Below are 27,266 nucleotides of genomic sequence, written 5' to 3'. Positions count from 1 at the left end.
TCAACTTATACACTACTACAGCGGTAGTAAAATAAAAAAAAGTAAAATAAAAAAAAATGAATATTAAAAAAAAAAAATTAAAGTTGGTGCTGCTGAACTACTAGGAGCAGCAGATTAGCACACCAGTCCCACTCCCCAACACTGCTAGACTAATAGCACTGGGCTCTTATAGTAGTAGTAGTAGTAGTAGTAGTAAAACAACAAAAAAAAAAATAAAAGCAGTCCTTACAAGGACTACTGTTATTGCAGCAGTCAGCAGATGAGATCAGAAGCAGGACAGCTGCCCACAGCAGCTACATACAGAGCACTGCAGTAGAAGGTAGATTACTAGCCAGCAAAGCTACCTAAGCTTAAATGTCCCTCAAACCCCTGCAGACTTCTGTCCCTCCAATAACAGAGCAGTATCAAAACGATTACTAGCCAGCAAACTTTCAACTGTCCCTGAAATCACTAACAGGCAGCAGCTCTCTCCCTACACTATCTCTTCAGCACACACAGGCAGAGTGAAAAAACGCTGCAGGGCTTCGGTTTTTATAGGGAAGGGGAGTGGTCCAGGGGAGAGCTTCCTGATTGGCTGCCATGTACCTGCTGGTCTGGGGTGAGAGGGCAAAAAAAAGCGCCAACAATGGCGAACCCAAAATGGCGAACGTCGCGCGACGTTCGCGAACTTCCGGCGAGCGCGAACACCCGATGTTCGCGCGAACAAGTTCGCCGGCGAACAGTTCGCGACATCTCTAGTAATTATGTTATTGAATTTGGATATCTCTGACCATTAATAATTAATAATGGTGGCATAACAATCCTATTGGGCTTATTTAATGTTTAATTGATTTTGAGCAGAAGTAAGGTATATTGATCCAAATTATGGAAATACCTCTTATTCTGAGAAGCCAAAGTCCAAAGCATTCCCATACCTGTATATTATTCTACTGAGAGCTGATTTGATAGATAAACAGGATAAATGATTCATAAAAAATCCATCCATTCATCTGAGTTTTATGCATACTTTATGGAGGGATAGGTACATCTGCTTTACTTTAAAAAAAAAAAAGTACGAAATTATTTGCCTTCTTCTTCTGACTCTTTCCAGCTTTCAAATGGGATCACTGATACCAATTTAAAAAAAACAAAAAACAGGACTGTAAGGCTACAATTTTATTATTATTATTATTATGATTATTATTATTATTATTGCTACTTTTTCAGTGCCCTAGCAACCTCTATAAGTTGCTTTTTGGGTGACTTGGTACCGTATGTTTGATGCTCGAAATTCACGTTATTCTCTACCCGGAGATAAAATGATTGACTTGTTACAGAAATGTACTTTTAAAAAAATGTGTCCTCGTGTGCAATTATGCACTAGGTGCCTCGCATGTCAAGCATTCTGTAATGGTATATCAAATATATCATAGCAACTGTGCATTTTACATTTTCTATGTAGTGTACATTTTTTTTGTTAAATATTAAAAATACATTATAATGTTACAGTGGTCAAGTGAAAATTTGACAATGTATCAAATTGAATGACATGTTATACACATTTTAAATGTTTTTATAAAAAAAATGATGCTGTGTATCTAGTGTACCTCACCAGTGTGCTTCAATTGCTATAGGTATATTTGATAAAGCAAAATGATGAAATGCACGGTCACTTTTTGATTGATATGTGGATCTATCTTGTGGACTAGTGAAATGCAGTTCAATATGCTTGGTATTTTGCATATTTAACTTAACTGAGTCATAAATTGATTGATTGATCTTGTTTTTGGCTCTATCTTCACAATGGTTATGGTTATTTAGGATTTGCTCAAGTCACTATTTGTTATTCTTGATAAAGGTCCTTATGTGGGCAGAAACATTGGACATATATGTGTGTGTAAGCTGCGGGATCCATAACAGACACTCTCTTCAAGTTTAGGCAGTTTATTTACACACAGGGGTGACCATTTCAGGATACAAAACAAATCATAAAAATAAATCCTGCCCACTTGGCACTACCTTCACACATGAAGCGTTCTGTGGAAAGTGAGCTCTAATTCATGAGCTGGACAACTGGATCGGAGTACCTGGCTTGGCACTCCATCCTCCAGGACATGGCCACCAAAGCCTTTAAAGGGGAAGGAAACCTAGTCGGCGCAAACCCCCCACCCCCCCTCCCGTTTGTTGCCCCCCTCCCTCCTCCCCCCTGGCCTACCCGTCCCGCTGGGCAAATGCCCCTAACTTGTTACTTACCCTTCTGCGCAAGGTCCAGTCCAGGGAGTTCACCGACGACATCTTCTTCCACGCGATCTTCTTCCTGCTGTGAACGGCACATGCGCAGTAGGATCAGTTAGCCGGTACGATCTACTGCGCATGCGCGTGACTTTTGGCGCATGCGCAGTAGATCCGTACCGGCGAAATGCTCCTACTGCGCATGCGCCAAAACGCCGTTCACAGCAGGAAGAAGATCGCGTGGAAGAAGATGTCGTCGGTGAACTCCCTGGACTGGACCTGCGCAGAAGGGTAAGTAACAAGTTAGGGGCATTTGCCCAGCGGGACGGGTAGGCCAGGGGGAGGAGGGAGGGGGGGGCAACAAACGGGAGGGGGGATGGGGGATTTGCGCCGACTAGGTTTCCTTCCCCTTTAAACAAAGCAACTCTTCTCTGTTTATTAGCACCCTTCCTGGTGCCTATATCTTCTACTGGGGAGAAATCAATGAAAAATCATATCTTTTTAACCAATTTTACTAACATACAGTAGAACCGGATGCATAATGCATATGCATAATATATAGGTGGGACCACAAAACAATGTAAAATCAGGGGAAACTTAAAATCAGGGGATGTAAAATTGAAGTTCTACTGCATTATATTTATGTATATATCTATTACACATATATATATGTAGAATTTATCGGCACTCACCAATCACAAAGTCACTTGCCGGGTGCTGACCAAAGTAATCTGTAGCAGTCCATGTAAGCACTCACAGCAACCGCCATTTAGGGTAGGGACACACTGGGCGATTTGGGGAGATTTAGTCGCCTGGCGACTAATCGCAGCGACTTTTCTCCCCGAATGCCTCCCCTCACTCTGCGCCTGGATAAAATGAAAAGTCGCCGGCGCTAATCACACACGGCGATTCGTTTTCCGAAATCGCCCGAAGTTGCCTCACGAGGAAACTTCGGGCGACTTCGGAAAACGAATCGCCGCGTGTGATTAGCGCAGGCGATTTTTCATTTTAGCCAGGCGCAGAGCGAGGGGAGGCATTCGGGGAAGATTGGTCGTGGAAAGTCGCGGCGATTAGTCGCCGGGCGACTAAATCTCCCCAAATCGCCCAGTGTGTCCCTACCCTTAGCGTGTGTTGCTATATGTTTATTTGTGCATGGTGCATCAACGCGTTGCTGTGAGTGCTTTCATGGACTCTCTCTCTCTCTCTCTCTCTCTATACATATATAATGTTTTGGAATTATCCTAGGATAGACGATAAGTGCTATCTTAGCTATCAGAGAAACTTCACTTTGTAGAAAAGCCATCTGGGAGTTATATTTGCACAGCAGATGGAATGCATTTCATTGCCTTTTCTCTAACCAAAGTTATCTGTATGAAATGTATGAATAGATTATTTTGTGCATTTTGTTTCTAACTCCCTTTGCCTACACAATGTATTTGTTTCTTAGTGATTACAACAAGTGTATTGGCATTTTGCAATGTGTATTAAATATTTTAAGTGGAAATTTTCCCACGTTATCATTTTATATTGTATAATAACACATTAGCCTTACATGTTACCAATGATATTCTTCTGTTCCTCAGGAAACTACCATAGTGACAGGAGTCATAACAAACTTCTGCACTGGATTGAAGACAATGTCCATGATGAAGTCTAACACGAAAAAGACTGCAAAAGGTAAAACCTCTTCACTCTACAATGGATAAAGGATTGACATGGAATGTGGGGGACAGGCTATGTAACTTATTCAGGATCAGTGTTAAAAATTCTTATCGGAACTGTTTGCCCCTTGTGTGTATTTATTTAAAAAAAAACAAAACACTTTAGAAGTTTAAAAAAAAATCTAGTTTTTACCGCAAAAAATGTTTGGCATGAACTGCTTTGATTTCTAAAGATGTTCTATGGTTTACACATCATTCTGTTGAGTATAATTGTGTGAAGTGTACTCACTTTTCAGTGAAAGAGTTTTTTTTTTTGTACAGCAATTTTCTTAGCTCCACATACTTAATTTCATATGGGAAAGTTTACTTGTGATGTGGTTGCTTAGGCCTAACCAAGTGGAACAAAAAATGGGTTCCAGGTGGGGCACTGAGTTTCTGCCTTCTGCAACTTTTTAGCAGGACTTATGAAGGATTCAAAAGAACACATTTTCTGATTTGCTTGACCACCTTGCTTTTGTTGCAAGTGTCAGGACCTGCTCGTGTTGATGCCACTGAAGGATCTTTATGCTTTCGAAGTACTTTATACGTTTCTAGTTAAAGTTTAACTAAACCCCCTGTACCAAAAAAGCCCTCTTAACTGCCTAGCATTGCCCCCTCTCCCTCCCCACACTGTGCATTAGTAAAAAGAAAACCCTTAAAAAAAAAACTGATCCTAAAATGCAGAGCAGCTGAGCTCCAGGGCATCTTCCACTACCTTGTATTCTCTCAGGACTCAATGCGGATTTGAGCATGAGCAGTTGAAGCTGATTCCTGACTTTGCCCAACTGTGAATGCTCCTGCAGGCTTCGTGCCGGCGTTAAGTCCCAAAGGAATATGATGCCATGGAGCTCTGATGCGCTGCTCTGCATTTTAGGGTCAGATTTTAATTTTTTTTTTCCACTAATGCACATTGCAGGATGGGGCAAAGCCAGGCAGTGAAGGGGGGCTTTTTTGGTACGGCCAACAATGCTTGATAATTTAAACCCATACTAGTCTTGCTGCTTTTTGTAACTTCAATTCCTTGCCTTTTCTCATGTTCCTTTTTACTGCTTTAGCCTTAATTACTTGTTGTTCATTCTGGAATTTCTGAGACTACCACGACCTGGTCTTCTAGATTTAATTTTCTGTACAAATATAATGCATTGCTGCTCTCCATTGGTGAAACTGTTGTTGTTACTTCAGAAACACTGCAGTTTTACCAGTGCAGGGCAACAATACGCAATATTGTCATTTCTTTAAAATGCCTTAATGTTTTGGTGTTACTGTTCCTTTATAACTGCAGGGTTCAGTCAAGGGGCAAGCAGATTTCCAGTCAGGGGCCTAGGAGCTCAGATTGCCAAAGGGTGGTTCAGGCTAACAATTGTTTTGAAGTTCAGACCACTTTGTATTTAACTTCTACATTGGCTTCTTTATATTTTACAGTGCAGATCTATAGTAACCAAAATGGAATTGATCACAGTTCCACCTTTACCACCCTATGTCTTCCAACCACCGCATCAACTTGTACTAAAAGTTAATTTCAGTTGCCTTGTATTATCTTATTTGCTGAAACAAGTTTATCAGAGTGAAATCCAAGAACAGACGTTGTGGTGCAATGTGCAAAAAGGGGCCATGTTTGCATATTAACAGTATAAATGCATTGGTAAATTTATTTAGTTGCACCCAGGGCATGTAGCAGAATAAATACAGTGTCTACTTTGTGTTAATACCCCCAGAACAATGAATGTAGTACCTTCTTCATATGTAATGCCCCCAGAACACATAACAGTATACTGTAAATGTACTACCAATTTCATACTTCATGAACATATAACCGTATAAGTAATGTTACAGTGATGATATTGTATGGCCTTAGAACACAATCCAGGGTAACATTTGTAAAAATCCTTTGTGCAATGTGCTTCTATCCTTGAGAGCTCTTCTTTTTTTGCTCACGAGAAGCTCCTGGACAAGGAATGGGGTTTCTAAAGAAGAACTTTAACCTGGCCTGCAGTGGCGGAGTCTGCTGCATTGTGATATTAGTTTTGCTTCACAACACACCTTGCACAATGCTACACATGTCTATAATATAGTGACTGCCTTTAGTAACTACAGGAGCAATGCAGTTTACAAATAAATGTTCAGTGTATTCTGCAGTTCTACAAGACACATGTTGCCAGGAAAATACTGGCCAGTGCAGTGTCAGTCAGTGAAGAGAGAAGCATGAGCGGATGGACTGTTTCTCACCCTGTGTTTATATGCAGGCTGAGAAACGGGCATGTCTGGCATTGCACTAATCTGTTTTATACTATGAATATCATGAATGAGTAACTGGAGTTCACCCCCTGCTATTTGCCTGATTTCCTAAACAGTAAATGCAACGTTATAGGAGGGCATATGGATTTAACCTTTAATCAGAACATTTATTATATAAATGTCTTATATAATTATATATAATGGTCATATTGCACTTAACTATCTCATATCCATTGTATACAGTCTCCGCTTGGGCAGCCTTTTTTCACTGCTAAAACTCTCTGTGGGCTTTATCTTCCTAGTTGCTTTTTTATCGACTTTATGTTATTTAATAATATCTCTTTTCAATGCTGGAGACCCAAACTGAATGCATGTTCCGCAGTTTTACTAGTGCCTGGCCAATCCGAATCCTAATTTGCATATGCAAATTAGGAAGTAAAAATGTTTTCCCTTCCCACCCCTAATTTGCATATGCAAATTAGGATTCAGATTCTGTTCAGTGTTCAATCGAATTTTTCAGGAAGGATTCGGGGGTTGGCCGAATCCAAAATAGTGGATTTGGTGCATCCCTACTTTTCTGTAACTTTATTGTCCTTATTTATTCTAATATCCAAGGGAGGGGGTTCTACATTATGGGCTTATTTCATTTTCTAGCTAAAATTGTTCATAATGCATTGTTCTGGGTTTAACATTTTTACTGCCTTCTATATAAGATTGCTGCAGGTTTGGTGATGAGACAAAATGTTAATTTCTCATTTAAAGTGGACCTGTCACCCAGACACAAAAATCTGTATAATAAAAGTCCTTTTCAAAGTAAACATGAAATCCAATTTCTAGTTTTTTATTAAAGCATTCATAGCTGTTGTAAGCTCATTTAAAAATCTCAGCTGTCAATCAAATATTGTCTGCCCCTCCTCTATGCCATGGGCATAGAGGCGGGGCAGACAAATACTTTCACTTTCCATTCAGCACTTCCTACATGTCACTGCTCTCCCCAATACCCCCGTTCTCTTTACCATTTAATTGTGTAACCAGGACATGGGGATGGACATCAGGTCCCCAATTCTGGTGCACAAACAAGATTCTGAGATGATTTAAGGCTTGTCTTAATAACAGTGTCCACAAAATGGCTGCTGCCTGCTTGTTATAATTATGAATTCCCAGACTGATGGAAATAATTTATATAGTGTCATTAAAGTTCATTTTGCTTGACTAATGTGATAAAATAGGATTTTTTAATAATTTTTTTGGGTGACGGGTCCCCGTTAATCTAATTTTTGTACTAAGACTTTATATCTGATTGTTTACTTTGTGGATTGAAACATTCTTGGTTGGCCTTTTATCTTATGAGTAAATACTGTGAGTAAAGTTCCAGGTACTTTCTGACCTGTGGCATTCTAAGACTATCCTAATTTTAGACCAAAATTAATGTGGCAATTGTCTCTTTTATAGAAAAATTTAACTGGGATGATTACTTGAATGAGGCTGGTTCAGTGTCTGCACCACCCAATTGTTTCAGACAGGTAAGCTTTACTAAACCATTCTAACCCTTTACTATAAAAATATGTGCACAATGCAACTTAATGAATATATTTTCAAATACAGTACTGGTTTTCTGCAATCTATTGCTCTTACGATAGTCATTGTGCTGTGCTGTTTTGGTTCCTTTCAGTGTAATGTTTGTTCACCCCAGTAAACACATATTTCACTGTTACCAAGTATACATAAAAAAAACATGTAATGCTGTATGAAAAATATTTTTAATGGTTTATGTGGGTGAGAGTTGTCAATATGTTTTTGCCCACACTGACCCTAACATGTCCATGGGGGGAAAAAAAGGGATGGCAGTCCGTAAAAAAGCATTTTTATGCTATCAAGTAATTTGATGTAAAATGACAAATCTCGTGAGTACCGCCGCTATTGCTGGGCGCATGGGAAACAGAAGATGCAGTACCCGGAAATGCGCGCAGTAGAGAGTCAGCTTGTGGAACGTATGCGTTCCAGCTATATCGCATGTGCGTACCAGGGTTGATGTCACTTCTGGGTTTGGCGCTTCTTAATCTGGAAGCTGCTTAGCGCAGCTGGTACTCTGTGAGGACGTCATTCATGACTGCTCGTTTCATGGAGAAAAGTGGTAAGGAAGTTCTCCTAAAGCTGCCACAGAGGGTTGTTACAATGGATTAATCAGCATGCCTTTTTTTGTTGGGTGCAGGCAGGCTCTGGGAAAGCTGTTCAGCCTAAAGTGTCTGCGTAACCTGAAGAAAAAGGGATAATTCATCTAATAAAATAGAGGGAGGCGACTATTTTTTAGCCTCTCTGTTTCTGCTGAAATGCCTAAAGCGGAAAGTCATCAGCCAAGGAAACAGGCTTCTACTGAACAATCCTTTACAGCGGAACCTCAGGCTCCTTCACTCCCTCAGTTGGAGGCGCTGGTTTCTATTATTAAGCAAGCAGTGGTTCAAGGAGTGCAAGAGGCATCTGCCTCTGGGGCATCTAGGAAATCTAAGAGACCGAATCTCTGGGTTTCATTACAGGCAGCTGTTAGAACTGATACAATAGTTGCTAATACTCCAGAGATGCTGCTAAGAAATGTATCAACTAAATGTTGCAAAATTGTAACAGTTCAGAGTCTGCACCTGAATTACTGAGCTGCCAGACTGAAACAGCAGACATGAACATTCAACTTCAAACTTAGATTTTGGAAAAAATGTAAAAAATAAATAATGGAAAGTAATTGAAAAAAAGTCTTTATTTCTGGGGAACAATCTAAAAACAACTGAATTGAAAAAAGTATTGAGAAGGTGAACAACCCCTTTAAGGTATGGATCAATAATTTGGAGGAGGCAGTAGCTACGAATGTGAAGAGATCGACATTGCGGGAGATGCTGTCTGATCTTAAGGTGGCAGTAGACTTTGTTGTGGAAGCCTCACTAGATTTAGTTCATCTAGCAGCAAGGTCTATGGCTCTTTCGGTTGCAGCTAGCAGGGCCCTATGGCTGAAGCCCTGATTGGCGGATTCGGCATCAAAGACAAATCTCTGTCAACTCCCATATGAAGGCAAGCGATTATTCAGAGAGAATATTAACTCTATTATAAAGAAGGTGTCGGGAGGTAAAAGTGTGCTCTTGCCACAGGAGAAAAGATTCAGACGCCAAGGGGCGAGGGCGGAGTTGCCGGGGAATAGATCCTTTAGAAACTCAAGACAGTATAAACCTGGAAGGCCACAAAGTAGACAAGCATCGTGGAGGAATACTAAAGGGGAGTCTCAGCAGCCAGCGAGAGAGAATACTTCCTTTGGAGCTCCCTCAAGTAGAATACAATGAGATCAGGCCGGCCCAGATCTACGAAGTAGGGGTGCGTCTGGCACTCTTCAAAAAGGTTTTGGTCGAAAAAATTCAAGTTCATTGGGTTCTACAGATTATAAAAGGGATATCGGTTGGAATTTTCAAGAATGCCAAAGCACCAAGTATTTCGTGTTTCGTCAGTTCCAAAGGTTCAAGGAGCAAGAAAAATATTGCAGGATTATGTGGATCAGCTTCTACAAATAGGAGCTGTGGAACCAGTGCCTCTTCTACAGCAGCGGAGAGGATTCTATTCAAAGCTTTTTCTGGTCAGGAAGGAGTCAGGGGACTTCAGACCAGTGCTATACTTGGAATTAACCTTACCGTCATTTTGTCCAAATCCAAGCAACAAACAAGAACGAGTGGCATACTTTGGATTTAGTTAGAGCTTTGTCCCATTATCTAACCCGCACAAATTCTTGGAGGAAGACCGACAGGTTATACGTTATTCCTAGAGGTCCAAGGAGAGGAATGGCTCCTTCGAAGGTTACAATTAGTCGTTGGATTGTTGGGTGTATTGTGTTTTCATACCACAAGGCAGGCAGAGAGGTTCCTGGAGACTTAAGGGTTCACTCTACCAGAGCGTTGGCTACGTCATGGGTAGCAGAAGCCAGGGCTCCGCCAGAAGCGATTTGTAAGGCAGCAAGATGATCTTCCTTACATACATTTATAAAACATTACAGATTGAATGTTCTGCTATCCCAAGATGCTAGTGTATGGATGTGAAAATTTAGACAGCCTTACACATTATTGACAGGCACATCCCTAGTAATATGGATGCCTAAATGAGTCCATATGGTGACCTTGTGCTTATTTAACCCATGTAGTTCTCACAGTGTACACCAGATGGCACTGTGCAGTAGTATAAAGGTCTGTGGAACCATGAGGTCTGGGTCCATTACTTTAGCCAAACCAAGCAGGCTGGAAGGGAATGGGTATTGTGATCCTAGGGCCAGTGGCCCTAGTAAAGTTATAGCATACTCGTTTATAGATCACTCTAGGAGTAATAGAGGGATTATAAAGTTGAGCAGCTCAAGGCTCCGAAGAGGATATTAGAGGGATTACGATCCCAGGGTATTACTGACCCAGAATAGGGACAAAAGTGTTGAGACTAGGGATGATAGGAATTCCCCTAGACTGCCACTCAAAGAGATCCTGGAAACTGGGCAATACCCCTCACAAGCTGCAACTCTCTCTGCTGTGTATTCCCTGGCCTGCAAGGATTCAGCCTATACTGTTACTGTGAGTATATGCTACCTTTATGCTGTCTGATTGTTCTAAGCTCCATTGTGGATATTTGCTATGTGCTATATTAAATAAAGACAGTTCATTGGTTAAGCATTAAAGAACTACTGGCGCCCATCTTTTGTGCAATCGCACCTGGTTACAGTTGCACTACACCCTGCCTCCACCCCATTGCGAGGGCTTACCTCTGAGGGAGAGGGTCTCATTTGTGGCATTATCCCACATGGAAAGTAGCTAGAACTGACTACAGCAAAGTCAGCTTACTATAGCGCTACACTAGATTTGGGAGAAAGGTCTTACAGGCTTTGCATTCATAATAAAGACACTTAAGCATTGACTTGTCCCTCCCTTCGTTTTTGCTATGGGAATTGTCATATTGGTGAATCGCTGCCATGGGTGGCTTGGGAAATAGAGAAATTTATATTACTTACCGTAATTTCTATTTCCAAGTCACCTTCCATGGCAGCATTCACCAATCTCCCTCCCTTCTGAAGCTAGGATACATAGACAAAGGGCAGATGTTATAGACTAATTGGGGTTAACCCTTTCCTGTCCAGTGGCCTGTGGGGTGGGAATACTCATATTGGCGAATGCTGCCATGGAAGGTGACTTGGAAATAGAAATTATGGTAAGTAATACCATTTTCTCTATTTCACACGACCAATGGGTATACAAAATTGTATCCATAGGCTATCCCCTGGAGTTTCTTTCAAAACCCCCATCTTGTTTCTTTAGGTTTCTGATGCCACTGGAACCTCAAAAACACTCTACATTCTTAACTATCATTCAAAACCTGTTTGATGAAAGGGTCATCACACCACTGCCTTTACAAGACAGGTTTCAGGGTTCTACTTCAACTTAGTCATTGTACCAAAAAAGGACACCCGGTACTGGAACTGAAAAGGCTCAAAACTTTCATCAGTTCCTCCTGTTTTAAAATGGAGTCTCTTTGATCTGTCATTACGGCAGTGAACCCATCAGAGTTTCTCGTTGGCGTTAGACATCAAGGATGCATACCTTCAGATTCCAATCTTTCCCCCACACCAAAGGTTCCTCCACCATTTCCAGTTTACTGCCCATTCTGACTTAATTCGGCCCCAAGGCTATTTACCAAGGTGACAGCGGTCTTCCTAGCCATCACCAAATTGTGGTGTCTTCCAGAGTTGGATCCCATGACCTGTCATCAAAACCGCAAGGTGTCTCAATTATTGGCTCGCTGCTGTGATCTGCTGATGCTCTCACAGTCCCTTGGGACTTCGACCTAGCTTAGGCATTTCCTCCCTTGCCTCTGTTACCCAGGGTCCTCGGAAAACTCAAACGCACCCCCCCCCCCCAGATTCTGGATCTTCTCTCTCAAGGGCCCATTAGTAATGGGACAACTTTGGTATGTCCCCATGGACCTTCAGAGACTTCTACAGAGAAAACGTGATTTTGTAAAACTCCCGTTAAATATTTTTCTCTTTGGATGTCTGTGAGACACAGAACTTACCTCACGGAAGCGGGCTTCTTTATATTTAGTAGACCAGGAAGTGGTGAGGGGTATAGCAGCAGTGTTCTGCCTCCAGCTCGTGGATGTTCTACTTCATGGTCCCTGTGTCCCACAGACATCCCAAGAGAAAATCATTTAAAGGTGACTATCTCAAAATCCCCCTTTTTCAGTGAGCACCACAGAGCAATTCTCTAATTTCGCTTCTTCTTTCTTCAATGCCCCCAGGCCAATGCAGGCACAGTAGAGTGAAAAAGTTGGTTTTATTTTTAAAGTTTACGTAACGTGCTACTGTACATGCACACCTGTGCTAGCAGGAAGAGTTCTCATTGAAAATCTGCTAATCGTACTGTATTAGGTAAGTAATTAAATCACTTGTGGCTAATTGTTGCTCCTCCATGCAATTGTTACTTGGAAAATTGGACTGTCTGACAAGTATTTTATTGTAAGTTTTTACACTGTGTCTAAGTATGATTTGCGTTGCATGTAGAGGCTTATACAGTATTATTTTCTGTAGTCTAGGACACCTCCTAGCAATGATTTCAAAGTTGGCATGAAACTGGAAGCTCATGACCCCCGAAATGTTACCTCTGTTTGTATTGCAACTGTTGTTGGAATCACTGGGGCACGTCTACGTTTAAGACTGGATGGCAGTGATGACAAGAATGACTTCTGGCGATTGGTAGACTCTTGTGATATCCAACAAATTGGCACTTGTGAGAAGAAGGGTGACATGTTGCAGCCTCCTTTAGGTAAGAACATTTGTTTGAATAATTGTAGATTTAGAGCCATGTGTACACTTGAAAGCCAGTCAAGTGTAGATTATGGCTAATGTCACATGAGAAGATTTGCTGCTGCATTTGTTTTCTACCACAGCAATAAAAGACATGGAATATCTGCAAGAAATGCAAGTGTTCTAATGTTAACCGTGTCCCAAAAAGATATGTGATATGGCATAGTTACTAGGCAAATTTTGAAATGCTCAAGTTTGCATTTTTGGGTCAAAAGTGGGCTGCATTTACTTTTACTTTTTAACTGGCATTTTTCCACTGGCAGAGATGCCAGCTTACTGCCTTACAAATGTCAGCATGAAACAGCCTCTTGTGACAAACAGTAATAATGTTTTCCTTTATTTCCACAGGGTTTCGTATGAATGCATCTTCTTGGCCAATGTTTCTGCTGAAAACACTAAATGGGGCTGATATGGCACCAGCATCTTGCTTTAAAAAGGTGGGTTGGGGACTGGTTGAAAAAAAACATGACAAATATAATTTGTCTTTCTTGTATAAGCAATTTATAATTTCTTCTTGCACCATTCCTAAAAATGTTACCTTTTCAATAATTACAGGACAAAAAAAAAATTAAAACCTCAAAGTGAGCTAAATAAAATCATGGCTTAGTGGGCATGGGCAAAATATTACAAAGGGGAAGTGCACCACAAAATATTCTAATAAATTAAAAACTTTTGCATTGATAAATATATGATATATATGATATATCATATATGAATGATATAAATTGTAGAAAAATGTAATTAGCTGACACCTTTCCTTACACTGTAAATTTGTTCAGAAAGGACAAGGTGAACAGATTTAAAGCCGAAGGAAAACTAAAATCACAAGGGTGATTCTAGCCAATTACCACCTATCTTGGGCGGTTCTGCATGGAGCACAGCAAACAGTACCCCAGTGCAATCATGGCAGGGTTCAGTAAACAGGATGCCATCATGTTGTTTGAAATCCACTGACAAGATGATTAATATTTGGCACTCTGTTTCTGAGATAAACATATATATCGAATTCTACATTAGTGCTAACACATATGCAAACGATAGATTATATGTGATATTAGTTATACTTATTGATAGATGAGTGCAATGAATGCCAGTATCTAAAGACCCATGGGACAAATTCATCCAGTATAAGCATACAGTGGTGTGAAAAACTATTTGCCCCCTTCCTGATTTCTTATTCTTTTGCATGTTTGTCACACTTAAATGTTTCTGCTCATCAAAAACCGTTAACTATTAGTCAAAGATAACATAATTGAACACAAAATGCAGTTTTTAAATGAAGGTTTATGTTATTAATGGAGAAAAAAAACTCCAAATCTACATGGGCCTGTGTGAAAAAGTGATTGCCCCCCTTGTTAAAAAATAACTTAACTGTGGTTTATCACACCTGAGTTCAATTTCAAAGGTTATAAAGCCATTTCTAAAGCTTTGGGACTCCAGCGAACCACAGTGAGAGCCATTATCCACAAATGGCAAAAACATGGAACAGTGGTGAACCTTCCCAGGAGTGGCCGGCCAACCAAAATTACCCCAAGAGCGCAGAGACAACTCATCCGAGAGGCCACAAAAGACCCCAGGACAACATCTAAAGAACTGCAGGCCTCACTTGCCTCAATTAAGGTCAGTGTTCACGACTCCACCATAAGAAAGAGACTGGGCAAAAACGGCCTGCATGGCAGATTTCCAAGGCGCAAACCACTTTTAAGCAAAAAGAACATTAAGGCTCGTCTCAATTTTGCTAAAAAACATCTCAATGATTGCCAAGACTTTTGGGAAAATACCTTGTGGACCGACGAGACAAAAGTTGAACTTTTTGGAAGGTGCGCGTCCCGTTACATCTGGCGTAAAAGTAACACAGCATTTCAGAAAAAGAACATCATACCAACAGTAAAATATGGTGGTGGTGTTATGGTCTGGGGTTGTTTTGCTGCTTCAGGACCTGGAAGACTTGCTGTGATAGATGGAGCCATGAATTCTACTGTCTACCAAAAAATCCTGAAGGAGAATGTCCGGCCATCTGTTCGTCAACTCAAGCTGAAGAGATCTTGGGTGCTGCAGCAGGACAATGACCCAAAACACACCAACAAATCCACCTCTGAATGGCTGAAGAAAAACAAAATGAAGACTTTGGAGTGGCCTAGTCAAAGTCCTGACCTGAATCCTATTGAGATGTTGTGGCATGACCTTAAAAAGGCGGTTCATGCTAGAAAACCCTCAAATAAAGCTGAATTACAACAATTCTGCAAAGATGAGTGGGCCAAAATTCCTCCAGAGCGCTGTAAAAGACTCGTTGCAAGTTATCGCAAACGCTTGATTGCAGTTATTGCTGCTAAGGGTGGCCCAACCAGTTATTAGGTTCAGGGGGCAATTACTTTTTCACACAGGTTTGGATTTCTTTTCTCCCTAAATAATAAAAACCCTCATTTAAAAACTGCATTTTGTGTTTACTTGTGTTATCTTTGACTAATAGTTAAATGTGTTTGATGATCAGAAACATTTTGTGTGACAAACATGCAAAAGAATAGGAAATCAGGAAGGGGGCAAATAGTTTTTCACACCACTGTATTTCCACTTGCAGATAAAATGCATAGTCCACCACAAGATAACATTACTATGATATACAGATGTCTACAAACAAAAGACAATTCACACAACCTACACTTCATGCAATCTTGGACCGCAGACTGATGACTTTCCACTTTCAGAGGAGCAGATTGGCAATCTGATACTAACATTATTATACAGCTCAAGATGCAGTCGTATACAGCAACTAAACTACAAAATACTTACCAAATGGTATAGAAAGCCGGCAAAACTGAAGTCGATATTCCCACAGACATCTGAGGCATGTTGGAGGTGTCATGGGGCAAGAGGCAACATGGCACATATATTCTGGGAATGCCCAAAGATAAAATCTTACTGGAAGCAGGTAATTTCTCTATCTGAAGAAATACTAATCTCAATATAGACAAAAACCCTGCATATTGCCTGTTGTTCCATATATAGAGTCCTATCTCTACCCAAAAATCACTAGAACCCTACCTATTAAATGCTGTGAAATGTCTTATCCCTCTACACTGGAAGACACAGCATGTGCCATCAATAAACGATTGGAAAATAGATGAGCTTTATGTTTTTGAGGAACTTTCAGCGCACACAGAAGAACAAAATGCAAATTTCACTGCAACTTGGTGGAGGTGGCTGTAATTTAAAGAAACGAAACAATACAAAGATTTGTTCCATTGAAGGCATTACCTTTACATTCTCCTCCCCCCTATACCCCTCCCCCTTTTTTTCTTCTCACTTTCTTTCATTGACCTCTCCACCTTACCATGAACCTTACCCTTCCTGCTCCTACCCCAATATTAAGTGTATAATTCTCGTGACCAAATATGAGATGTATCCACTTTATTGCTATACTTAAAGGTCCTGTGAGACCGATATTGTTTGACGTTCATGCTAATAATTTTCAATAAAAATTATAATTGAAAAAAAAAAAAATGCATAGTGTGACATTAGCCTAAGAGCAATGATCCTGAGAGCAATATGGACCCAAAGAGATGTTCCTGTGATGTCAGTTAATTTTTTTTATTGCCCTAACAATCCTGTAAGTCAGAAACACATCTGAGCGCAATAAAAAAAAATCCCAGTCCACTGAGAAGCCCTCTATATACCTCTCCTAGCTGCAGTCTTTGTGATAAGTAGCTCATTGTACAGTGTTCCTTAGTTACCTGACGTCATCTGTGCAAAAAACAAAATGAATAGGCTAATTGGTATGATGAGCACAATACCTGTTTGTGGAACTAATGTTAAAGAGGGGGTGGGGGGGATTTACTGCCACTATAAAGGGTACTTCTAAAATCCCTAAACTTAATTTTTTTTTTAAATTAACAATAAGCATTTCCATATGTTACATTAATATTTTATTATTAATTGAGCTTTATTTTGTCAGCAGGAACCTCAAAAGCCATCACAGAATTTCTTTAAAACTGGAATGAAACTGGAAGCAGTGGATAGGAAAAACCCTTATTTAATTTGCCCGGCGACCATTGGAGATATTAAAGGGGATGATGTTTTCATCACTTTTGATGGCTGGAGAGGAGCATTTGACTATTGGTGCAAGTACGACTCTAGGGACATCTTTCCTATTGGATGGTGCTCTTTGACTGGGAATTCACTACAGCCCCCTGGAAACAGCGGTAGGTTACATATCTTAAATCTTATACCATTATCTTGCTGACTATTAAAAAAACAAAAACACCTTGTAATACCAAATGGCAAACCACCATATTTGAAAGCATTTGCTTTAACATATAGGCATTTTCTCAAGAAATGCTTATCATAAATCAATAGTTCCCCCCCACTGCTTATATGTAGGAGTATTTATTTAATTAATAAAATAAGTAACTCGTAACAGCTTTAAATATGTACCAGAAGAATAAAGTTTTATAAAGTACTACCCAGCCCCACCAAACTTCCCTTCCCACTTTTACCATCCGTGTGACACCTCACATATTCAGGATAAAACAATTTGGAACAAGTCTTGTTAGGAGCTAATCTTGTGGGCTTTCTAGAGCTTCCCTTCCTTGCCAGCCTATTTCTATATAATGAGTCCAGCTATCTTTACTTTGGCTAATACAGAGTCTTGCTTTACTTATCATCTGTCCTAGGTTGTTCTTTCCCTCCTGTTACAGATTTTTTGAGACTTCCCCTTGACAAAAAAAGTTTTCAATGAGTTTTTTTCCCTGTAATTTATACACTTGCATTTTCTTTGTTCTCTATCCCCATCTACTGGTCAAATGAACAAACAACACACTAAACACAATATATAGTGAAACGCATTAAAGGGATTCTGTCATGATTTCCATAGTGCAGTTTTTATTGCTAAATTACATGTTTACACTACAAATAATTCACTCTACTATATAAAATTGTATTCCTGAACCAAGTGCATTTTTTTTTAGCTGTAATATTGGTGTATAGTCAGCCATCTCAGATCATTGTGCCTGATGCTGTGCTATTCAGTAAGAGCCAGCATTTCATGATGGAACCACTTCAGTTAAGCTATTGTTTCTTCAATTCTGTGTTACTAAAGGATTCTCAATAGTAATTCTGATTTTTACCATTGAGTGTTATTCTCAAGCTGGCAATAGACGCAAAGATACCATCGTACAAAACAGTTTGTACGATTTTCCGGCCGTGTGTTGAGTGAAACTCTCTCTCTATCTTGCCCTTCTATAATGGTTGTGATAAAAATTTAGGGTTAAACAGACCGGGCATATTCTCTTATACAAACAGTCATTTCATTATTTGTTTGTAAAAGCATGGATGGACAATTGTATAGTTACCCACAGCAAACAATCACAATTATTTTGGCCTGTCTGGTTCATAAAAAGTTATAACTTAATCTAACTGGATGCTATGAGTGACTGCATTTATGCAATTAGTCACTTATATATTACTAAATGGACACCAGTTTTTCACATAACGGGGTCTATCTTCTGCGGTTGCCTAAAAGTTTACGTTAATGGTACACGGGGCATTTTCTCTGACCACCTTTCCAACAGTGGAGAAACGCCACAAACTAGCATTGCTTCCTCATAGTCCCAGTACTTTTTTCAGCCCAAAAACACTCTTAGAATATCTAACTCTAGTGGAAAGTTACAGTTTCGGGCACCTCTCCACTGATGAAGACAGTACTTATTGTGATATTAGCATTATACTCTGTGGCATATGTATATAGATAAAACACAGATTACTATAAAGTTGACAGATCTTTGTAAATCTAGTGAATGCAGTGCGACTACAAACAATATTCAGTAGCTGTATTTGCTTCTTCTTTTCCACGTGGACTTTCACTACATTGTCTTTGATGTGTTTTTATTTTATTAACTTTAAATATGTTAATTTCTTCCTGTACTTCCTTTATCATTTTTAATAAATTGCTACTCCGTTCCCTTTTGTCACATATGCAGTGGAAGCCAGGGCTAGGGCAGCCTACACTGTTACTGTTTGTGACTAGCAGTGTGTACATAGAATCCCTACTATAAAGCAAGAAAAGAAACAAACTTTCTACCACAATCTCGCACAAATACAGAAAGTTAGACTGTTGCACGTGGGCCATTTGTTCTGACGCTGCCATGAAATGCCCCTGTCTGTCATGAATCCATGGGCACTTGTAGAGAGCAGCATTAGCAGCAGATGGACAGCATTGTTTTGACCACAGTTCTCCACCAGAGGGCAGTGCTGGTCAAGACACTGAGTGCCATTATTATTATTAACTTGTATTTATATAACGATTAGCCAAATGGTGAAAAATTATGTTTATAATGTATTGTATTATAATATATGGCATTAATATTTATGGCTTTTGACTTTAAGGCCCTATGTTGTTGCCCTTTAAAGGAACAGTTCGGTGTAAAAATTGTAAATAGGCTGTGCAAAATAAAAAATGTTTCTAATATAGTTAGTTAGGCAAAAATGTAATGTATAAAGGCTGGAGTGACTGGATGTGTAACATAATAGCCAGAACACTACTTCCTGCTTTTCAGCTCTCGAATTCTTGAGTTGGTCAGTGACTTGAAGGGGGGCCACATGGGACATAACTGTTCACTGAGTTTGCAATTGATCCTCAGCATTCAGCTCAGAAAACTCAGGAAACTGAGAGACTAACTAGAAACATTTTTTATTTTGCACAGCCTATTTTCCCAGTTTTTATTTTTATACTGAACAATTCCTTTAAACACAACAGGAATTGTGTCGGCTATCAAAATATTAAGATTTGTGTATTCATACTGTTAGAATTTTTTTTACCAGATAATGTTAGAAATTGTATAAATATAATGTTTGTTTTAACTTCTAGATATATGATTGTTTATCAATCTCAGGCTGTGGTATACCTGAAAGGGAAATCCAATCTGGATTTGAAATTTGCCTTAGAAAACATAATTCTAAGCAAATTTCTACTATACTTTTATTTAAAAGTTAGTACTTTTAACGTTCTTTTTTAAAACAATTATTGAAAGTAATTATTGAATTGAAAAAAATTATTGAAACTATTGAAAGCACTGTTTGCTTAAGGGCAAGGCCAGACGTGGCGCTTTTGCGGCGTTTTTACGTTGCGTTTTTAAAAAAGAACAGCTAGGCTTAAATACGCATAAACTGCACTACCACTGAAACCAATGGAAAATGCACTATGGTAGTTCACACAGGGCTCTTGCAAGCTAAAATCCGCCACAGGACGCCAGTGTTGGCGTTTTTTAGCAGAAATGCCAATACATCAAGAAACTACCAAATCAATAGACTCTATGGGATCTGCACGTTTGAAACCACACTTTGCGTAAATACGTAGCGTATTTGAAATATGGCATCCAAATTCTCAATGAGAAGTGCATGTTGGGAAAAGAATCCTACATGGTGAAAAACGCATTTTGACATGTGTTTTCAGTGGCGAATTTACGCCTGTCTGTTCTTTTTTAAAAACGCAACATAAAAATGCAGCAAAAAAGCCAAGTCTGGCCTTGTCCTTACTCTTGATTTTTACTTTTTAAACAACATTGCAAAAGTCTTGTTTCCCCAGTTCAGTTAATCAGCTGCCTTGTCTTACATTGTATCAACAGTCTGAGCTGCCAGGGCAGCAAATAGACAGGGGCAAACATTGCTTTCTATAGCAATACAAATAACTTAAAATCCTGAACAAATATATATTGCAAAGTTGCTTAGAATTATGTTTACTTTTATCATGGTGTTACTGTTCCTTTAATGGAGTAAAATGTCAGTGGAAGAGATCCCTTAAAGGGGAGGTAGGAAGTAATGTATAAGGTATGTAGGTATTGAGAGTAATCAGTCAAATTAATGGTAATTTCATCCAGGGTTGTCGCCATCTTCCATGTGCCCCCCCAAAACTAGGCTTTCTTTCTATACACTTGCACATTCAGTGGTCATAGGGGACTGAGTAGCCAGAGTGTCTGGGTTTTCATCAGAGGGCACGCAGGGAATGGGCTAAGAATGCCAAATTAGTTACTTAACTGTATTAACGAGTTGCCTAAATTCATTAGAAGCAAGTGCCATGTTTATTTGTGATAATGTTTTGTGAGTGTCATAATGACAAATACATTGCTTTTCATCAGTGTGTCCATCTCCACAGTTTAGCTAATACAACAGATTCTTCCCAGTTCCTCATGCTACAAGCATGAATAGTCCAAGCCTTTCTTTTATATCTCTTTTTGTGGGTTGTATTAAAGTCACAAATGACACAAGAACCTTACTTGCTAACCATGAATAAGACTGCTACCTCTGTGATATATGTAGCAAGGCAATTTTGTAGTTTGTGCTGGTAGTTAAATCATAAAACGTTCTGTTGTTCCTGCATGGGCTTTTTGTTGGAGCATGTTTCTCACCCTGTCCCTTAAACTAACAGCCTCAGATGGGGTTGCAAAGTAATGAGTAGAGGTGTTCTCCACTGCTAGCAATATGCCAGGGAAGGTCTTGGAGTAGATTAGGCCTGCAGATTTGCCTTTTTAACTCTTATAAAAGATGCTTTGTCTTTGCACCATTATGGAGAGGGTCTGCAAACAGAGAGATTGAAGAGTAATTGTGGATAATTCGGCCTTTTATTCCTGGCAGTGAGCAAAGCAGCATTTCTATCCCTATAGTTCAAACATCTCATTACGAAGGTCTGGGGCTGCTGCAGGATTTGCTCAGGATAGCAATTAGGCTAAATTTGGCATCTGTGTTCCTGTGCATAGGAACACAAATTATTACACCAGCAAATGCAGAGCATTTTTAATGCACATTTTTATCTCAGTATTGGCTCATATCCAACCACCACCCCACAAATAAGATTTATTTCAGCTGACAACAATGCTCCCCTATCAAATCCCATTATGTGTTTCTAAATGAAAACTTTACCAATGCCTAAGTGTGGTGGCAGATGTGGCTACGGGGGTGATTAGTAGGCCAGCAACAAATCACCTCTTCTTAGGGCGACTAATCTCCCCTAAATGCCTTTCCGCTGGCTAAAATGTAAATTGCCGGCGGGATGGCACTCGGATCGCTTCGTCTTTCCGAAGTATTTACATTCTAGCTGGCAGGAAGGCATTCAGGGGAGATTAGTCGCCCGAAGAATAGGCGATTTGTTTCTGGCCGACTAATCTCCCCCAGTAGCCACGTCTGCTGCCACCCTAATTGTGGAGGTTAGATGGGGAATATAATTTTGTCAAATGTTATATGAAAAGATTTTGGATTGTCATTGATTTATTTTGTTATTCCATTGTGAAGGGGTCACATGCCAAGCTAAGTGATGGCTACCAAAATCTCTTTATTTTTGTTCCACTTTTTGCTCGCAGTTTCATAATAAATGAATAGGATAGCATTCTGATTGCGTGTGTAGCTTACGGATACCATCCTTATGATTTTTAGATGTGTTCTCCCCCCCCCATTCTGCATCTGCAAGTACTGCAGTGTAAGTTGCTCACTATTACTTTGCAGCTTATCAATGGGTTACTAACAGAAAAAAAACGACAAAAATTCACCATGTATTATACATGAAACATTTATCCAAAAGCAGATGGCTTTACAAAAAATGCTAAACAGATGTTCTCCTTTCAGACTCCCAGTATAGCAAGTTCCCCCAAGAGATTGATCCATTAATGTTGCCTCTCTGCAAAACCTGCCTCTCCTTCCATCTGGGGACTTTTGCAGGACACCCCTATTAGCAGCCCAGTTGTTCCCCCAACAAGGAATTTTTACGTTCCATGCATTATGTCATCATACCTCCCAACATTTTAGAAGTAAAAAGAGGGACAAAAAATGTTTTGGCATGTAGAACAGCGAAAATTGTTGACTACACCCCTTTCTGTGGCCACACCCCCTAATTACCATGTTCATTTTACAAAATCTGTCAGGTTATGAAAGTTTGAAAATATTTCTCCTTATCTAAACTGTTTTTTTGTATCTCAAAATTGTTACAAAGTATCTTATTTGCACCTGTTAGCTGTTCTGGGCTCTCTGCTAAAAGCCAATTAAGTGAGAACTTTGTTTCTTTTTCTGGCTGTTCAGTGCAGAGAGAATAGGGACTTTCCAGTACAAATGAGGGACTGCTGGTTGAGCTGTCAAAAGAGGGACTGTCCCTCCGAAAAATGGACAGTTGGGAGGTATGTGTCATTTCCACACTCTAATAGATGCTCAAGCACTTACACCCACCAAATGCCATTTGGGGGCTTTTTTTTAATGGTGGAAAAAACAATAAATAATAAATAATGATTGTAAGTATTCAAGTCTGTAACCACTGGTATGTTGTTGGCTACTTTGAGGTTTCTTGTTGTGTACCTGTGATATATCATTCTCACAAAATATTTTCTTCTGCTCTTGCAGTACTACAGTTATTGTTTCATTTGATCACATTTTATATCTTTAGAAAGTATCTCATGCTTTTACCTCACAGGCAGAAGGTTTAGGGATAACATTCATTTGATACATTGCTGATGTGGGCATGCAGTAGCCTACAGGCAGAATGTAACTGCATTAAATATTGTCATGACTTTGAAACGTTTCTACTTACCTGGCCTATTATCACATATTCAATGGTTTAAGGCAGAAGTACCCAACTTTTTTTTTTTTTTTTTTTTTTACCTGTGAGCAACATTCCGATGTAAACAGAGTTGGGGAGCAACACAAACATGAAAAATATTCCTGGGTGGTGCAAAATGAGGTCTGTGATTGGCTATTGGTAGCCCCTATGTGGACTGACATCCTACAAGAGGCTCTGCTTGGAATTACACTAGTTTGAGGCCACTGGGAGCAACATCCAATGGGTTGGTGAGCAACATGTTACTCACGAGCCACTGGTTGGGGATCACTGGTTTAAAAGACAAGGAAAGTTAAACTAAAGAAGTAGGCTAGAAATGGTGTACATTATGTTTTGGGCTTCTGTGCCAATCCCAGACAACCAAAGCCCTTTTGAAGGGAAGATCTGTGCCTCCAAAGATGCCCCAGTAGCTCCCCATCTTCTTTTCTGCTGATTCACTGCACATGCTCTGTGCTGCTGTCACTTATAGAGCTTAGGGACAGACTCAAAATATACAGTACACATAGAATAGAAATGTCACAGTATAATGGATAATTATTTCTGGGCAATACAGAAACCAGTGCAACTAGCATCAGAATTGAATAATCAGCCCTGCAGCATTAGCTTATATGACAGGCCAACCTAATTTTCTGCTTGATAATTTGCAACAACCCCTAAGCGTATCTTCTGAACAGCTGCTCAGAGCCCACTGAGCATGTGAGTGTCACAGACACTTTCCAAGATGGTGACCCCCTGTGACAAGTTTGAAGTTCTGGATCATTGCTGCTATTGACAAGCTGAAACTTTAGGCTGGAGCAATAAGTTCAGTATATAAAACATTGCATTTTTAGCCCTATTCATTTTTAGGGTTTAGTTCTCCTTTAAGGTATAAACATTCCCTGCCTATTGCAGGTCTAAGATTAGCTGTGCTAATATTTACAAACACCCTGCATAACTGTGTGTAATTGTTTTTATTTCTATGTGGCCATTATTGGACATTGTATTCTCCAGTCAAAATGAATATAACATAGATCAGCAGTGAACAAATTGTGAGAATATAATTTTGACTGCACGACAAAACAAAATAGTTAATGGGAAGCTTTTTTTTTTTTTTTTTGCTCTGAATAACATAAGCCACATGGACTGTCTTTAGTAAAGTGCTCCGCTGTTTTCGAAAGGATCTTTGTTTCCTGAATGAAGTCTCAAGATAGGTACAAGCAAAGTGCAAGTTACTCTTTATGCTCTTTGTTTTCCTTACCCGTTTCCGCTTGATACAGCCTAATAAGCTCTCGTGAGACTTTTAAACCCTTCTTTCCACTTCCCCAAATGGAGCTTTGTTGGGATATTATTTTCCTTCTCTGTGTACTGGAGTGTTGGCTGCTCTGTTTCTTTTCCCAGTCCCCCCCTTATCTCCCTCCCTGCTTGATCTCTTTCCAGATCCGCTGACCCAACTCAACCTTTGCTCTGCCTCCCAAGGCTGGGGTGAAGCAGCCTGAGCAGGTGACTGATGATTACTGTCAATACAGCTTGCAGACAATATGACATTACTTTAGCAGTTTCTCCCCCCCCCCTTTAAATTCATTCTTTCTTTCTTCCCCTCCCCAACCCCCACTGCCAGCTTTCCACACTCCCCTCCCCACCAGCACCAAATGCAAATATCTCATTACCCATTTGCTAAGATTTTCAGGGCTGAACCGGCAGCAGGGGGCTTTGTTTTAGACTTCTGTGTGTTTTGGTCCTAGTATAACTGAAAATCTAACCAGGGCAGAATCACAAGAGCCTCCTCGCACTTATGTGCAGATCTGCCTTCAAAATAAAAAAGGTAGGGAAACCAGAGACTGTTTATTTTGTGTCCCACCTCACATATGCTTGTAGCCAGTTCATTGTGTAATCCAGACCTTTTGTGTTGGACAAGGAAAGTTAATAAGTCAACTACCATGTGATGTCAGAAAAAATATCTCCTAGGATAACTGCTGATTTACTCAGAGATACAGTGGACATGTGCACACTGTGAGAACTCCTGAGTGGGTATCATGAACTATTGGCCACAGCTGACCTGCTGCCTACTGACAGCCTGCATAGCCCTCTTATACCTTTCTCTTCACACATTCTGTGCCTTCGTGTTTTCTGTCTTCATCTGCATATTAGTCTTTGGATGGAATTTTTCTTCAAGCATAGGGCCACTGATTTCATATTCCTACTCCTGCACTGTTTAGAATAATAAGGTGCCTGTTGTTTATACCTTGTTTTTAAGGTTGCATTATTATATGTGCCTGTGTTAGTTAGTAAAGTACACTTGAAAACTGATGTGATACTGCCTGTAAAAGGTTAACATTTCAATATAGCACAAGTATTTGTGTATGAACTTGTATATAGATATAATTGTATATAATTTTTTTTATACTGATTTTTTACAGCTATATACAGAGTCGTAATGATAACCGTGTTTAGTCTTCAGTCCATTACCCAGCATACAGATTGCCTAAAGGTGGCCATACACGGGCCAATAAAAGCTGCCGACAGACCGAGTCGGCAGCTTATTGGCGCGTGTATGGGGGCCCCCGACGGGCTTCCCCGTTTCGGCCAGATCTCGATCGGATGAGACTAAAAAACCCGTCGGATCGCGGCCGCATCTGTTCGTTGATGCGGTCCCGCGATCTGCCCGTTCGCGTTCGAAAGGATGGGCATATCGGAGAGAGGTGGGCATATCGGAGAGAGGTGGGCATATCGGAGAGAGATCCACTCGTTTGGCGACATCGCCAAACGAGCGGATCTCTCCGTGTATGGCCACCTTAACATTACATCCACAGACTAGTTGGCAACATTATTATTCATAATTAGCAATGCAGAGTACGTTCATTTATAAAACAAAGATTTGAAAAAAAGCCTTGATTTTGCCCAGACTTCAGATAATGTATTAATTTTTTTAAATTAAATGGGCATGCAGTGGTGCATTAGTCTGTGCTTCATAGTGGTGCATGAGGGGGTGCTTTCTCTGCCCTTGACTAAAGGGATGCTGCACTCTGTGATATTTTTTTTTCTTCATGTAGTTTCTGCATGGATTAAAATACTGATTTCAGATTTAGTGGATTTATACAGCAGCTTTTAGAACTGAACACACATTTCCCCTATCTTTTTCTCAGTTTCTGACACTACACGAGAAGAGAATTGTGTTCTGTGTTAAAGGTACATATTGGAAATGGAGTGGAGGAGAGAAATGTTGTTCAGCTCACATGGCTGATTGTAGGAATGGCTGACTTTTTGCTGTACAATGTATTTACACACAGGTAGCATGTGTGCACCTACTGCATGTAAAAGAGACAAGGTTAGACACAGTACTAACATGTTTTGCTTCTAGCAACTGGCAACTCTGTTATATGAGAGTGAATGAGCACTGTGCAGTTTTCTCTTTTTAAGAGTTGTTTGCATCTCCAGCTGTTCAAGACTTCAACTATTTATCAGATACTTGATAGGGGTATGGAGGCCTTGAAAAGGCTGGAAACACCAGAAAATTAAAATGCTCCACATACATTAACATGTGCTATCTGCTTGCCCTATTAATAATTCAGCAGAATGTCTGTGTCCTGTAATTGCATTGTGCCAATGATGATATTTTCCTTATTCTAGTGAACCTCATGCATGAATATCAGAGGATAGTTTGTAACTGCTTTGCTTTTTATGATGTCTT

At 39.9% G+C, this 27,266-nt stretch overlaps 1 protein-coding gene across 9 annotated transcripts in view; it reads left to right on the top strand.

The window, feature by feature from the left end:
- scml2.L (Scm polycomb group protein like 2 L homeolog) overlaps positions 1-27,266 on the top strand; it is a 64,922-nt gene that overhangs the window by 13,521 nt on the left and 24,135 nt on the right. For 5 of the 9 annotated variants that reach the window (XM_018246890.2, XM_018246887.2, XM_018246883.2 and 2 more), the window contains exons 2-6: positions 3,795-3,888; positions 7,599-7,669; positions 12,736-12,970; positions 13,360-13,448; positions 16,964-17,210. In XM_018246890.2, the coding sequence (XP_018102379.1) occupies positions 3,849-3,888; positions 7,599-7,669; positions 12,736-12,970; positions 13,360-13,448; positions 16,964-17,210 (682 nt within the window). In that variant the 5' untranslated portion in view covers positions 3,795-3,848. The remainder of the gene's footprint in view (positions 1-3,794; positions 3,889-7,598; positions 7,670-12,735; positions 12,971-13,359; positions 13,449-16,963; positions 17,211-27,266) is intronic. The other 4 variants (XM_018246888.2, XM_018246886.2, XM_041582235.1 and 1 more) reach the window with 2 other exon arrangements.

Source organism: Xenopus laevis, chromosome 2L, assembly GCF_017654675.1.
Source record: "Xenopus laevis strain J_2021 chromosome 2L, Xenopus_laevis_v10.1, whole genome shotgun sequence".
Classification (NCBI taxonomy): Eukaryota; Metazoa; Chordata; class Amphibia; order Anura; family Pipidae; genus Xenopus; species Xenopus laevis.
This window is presented reverse-complemented; position numbering and strand designations above follow the sequence as displayed.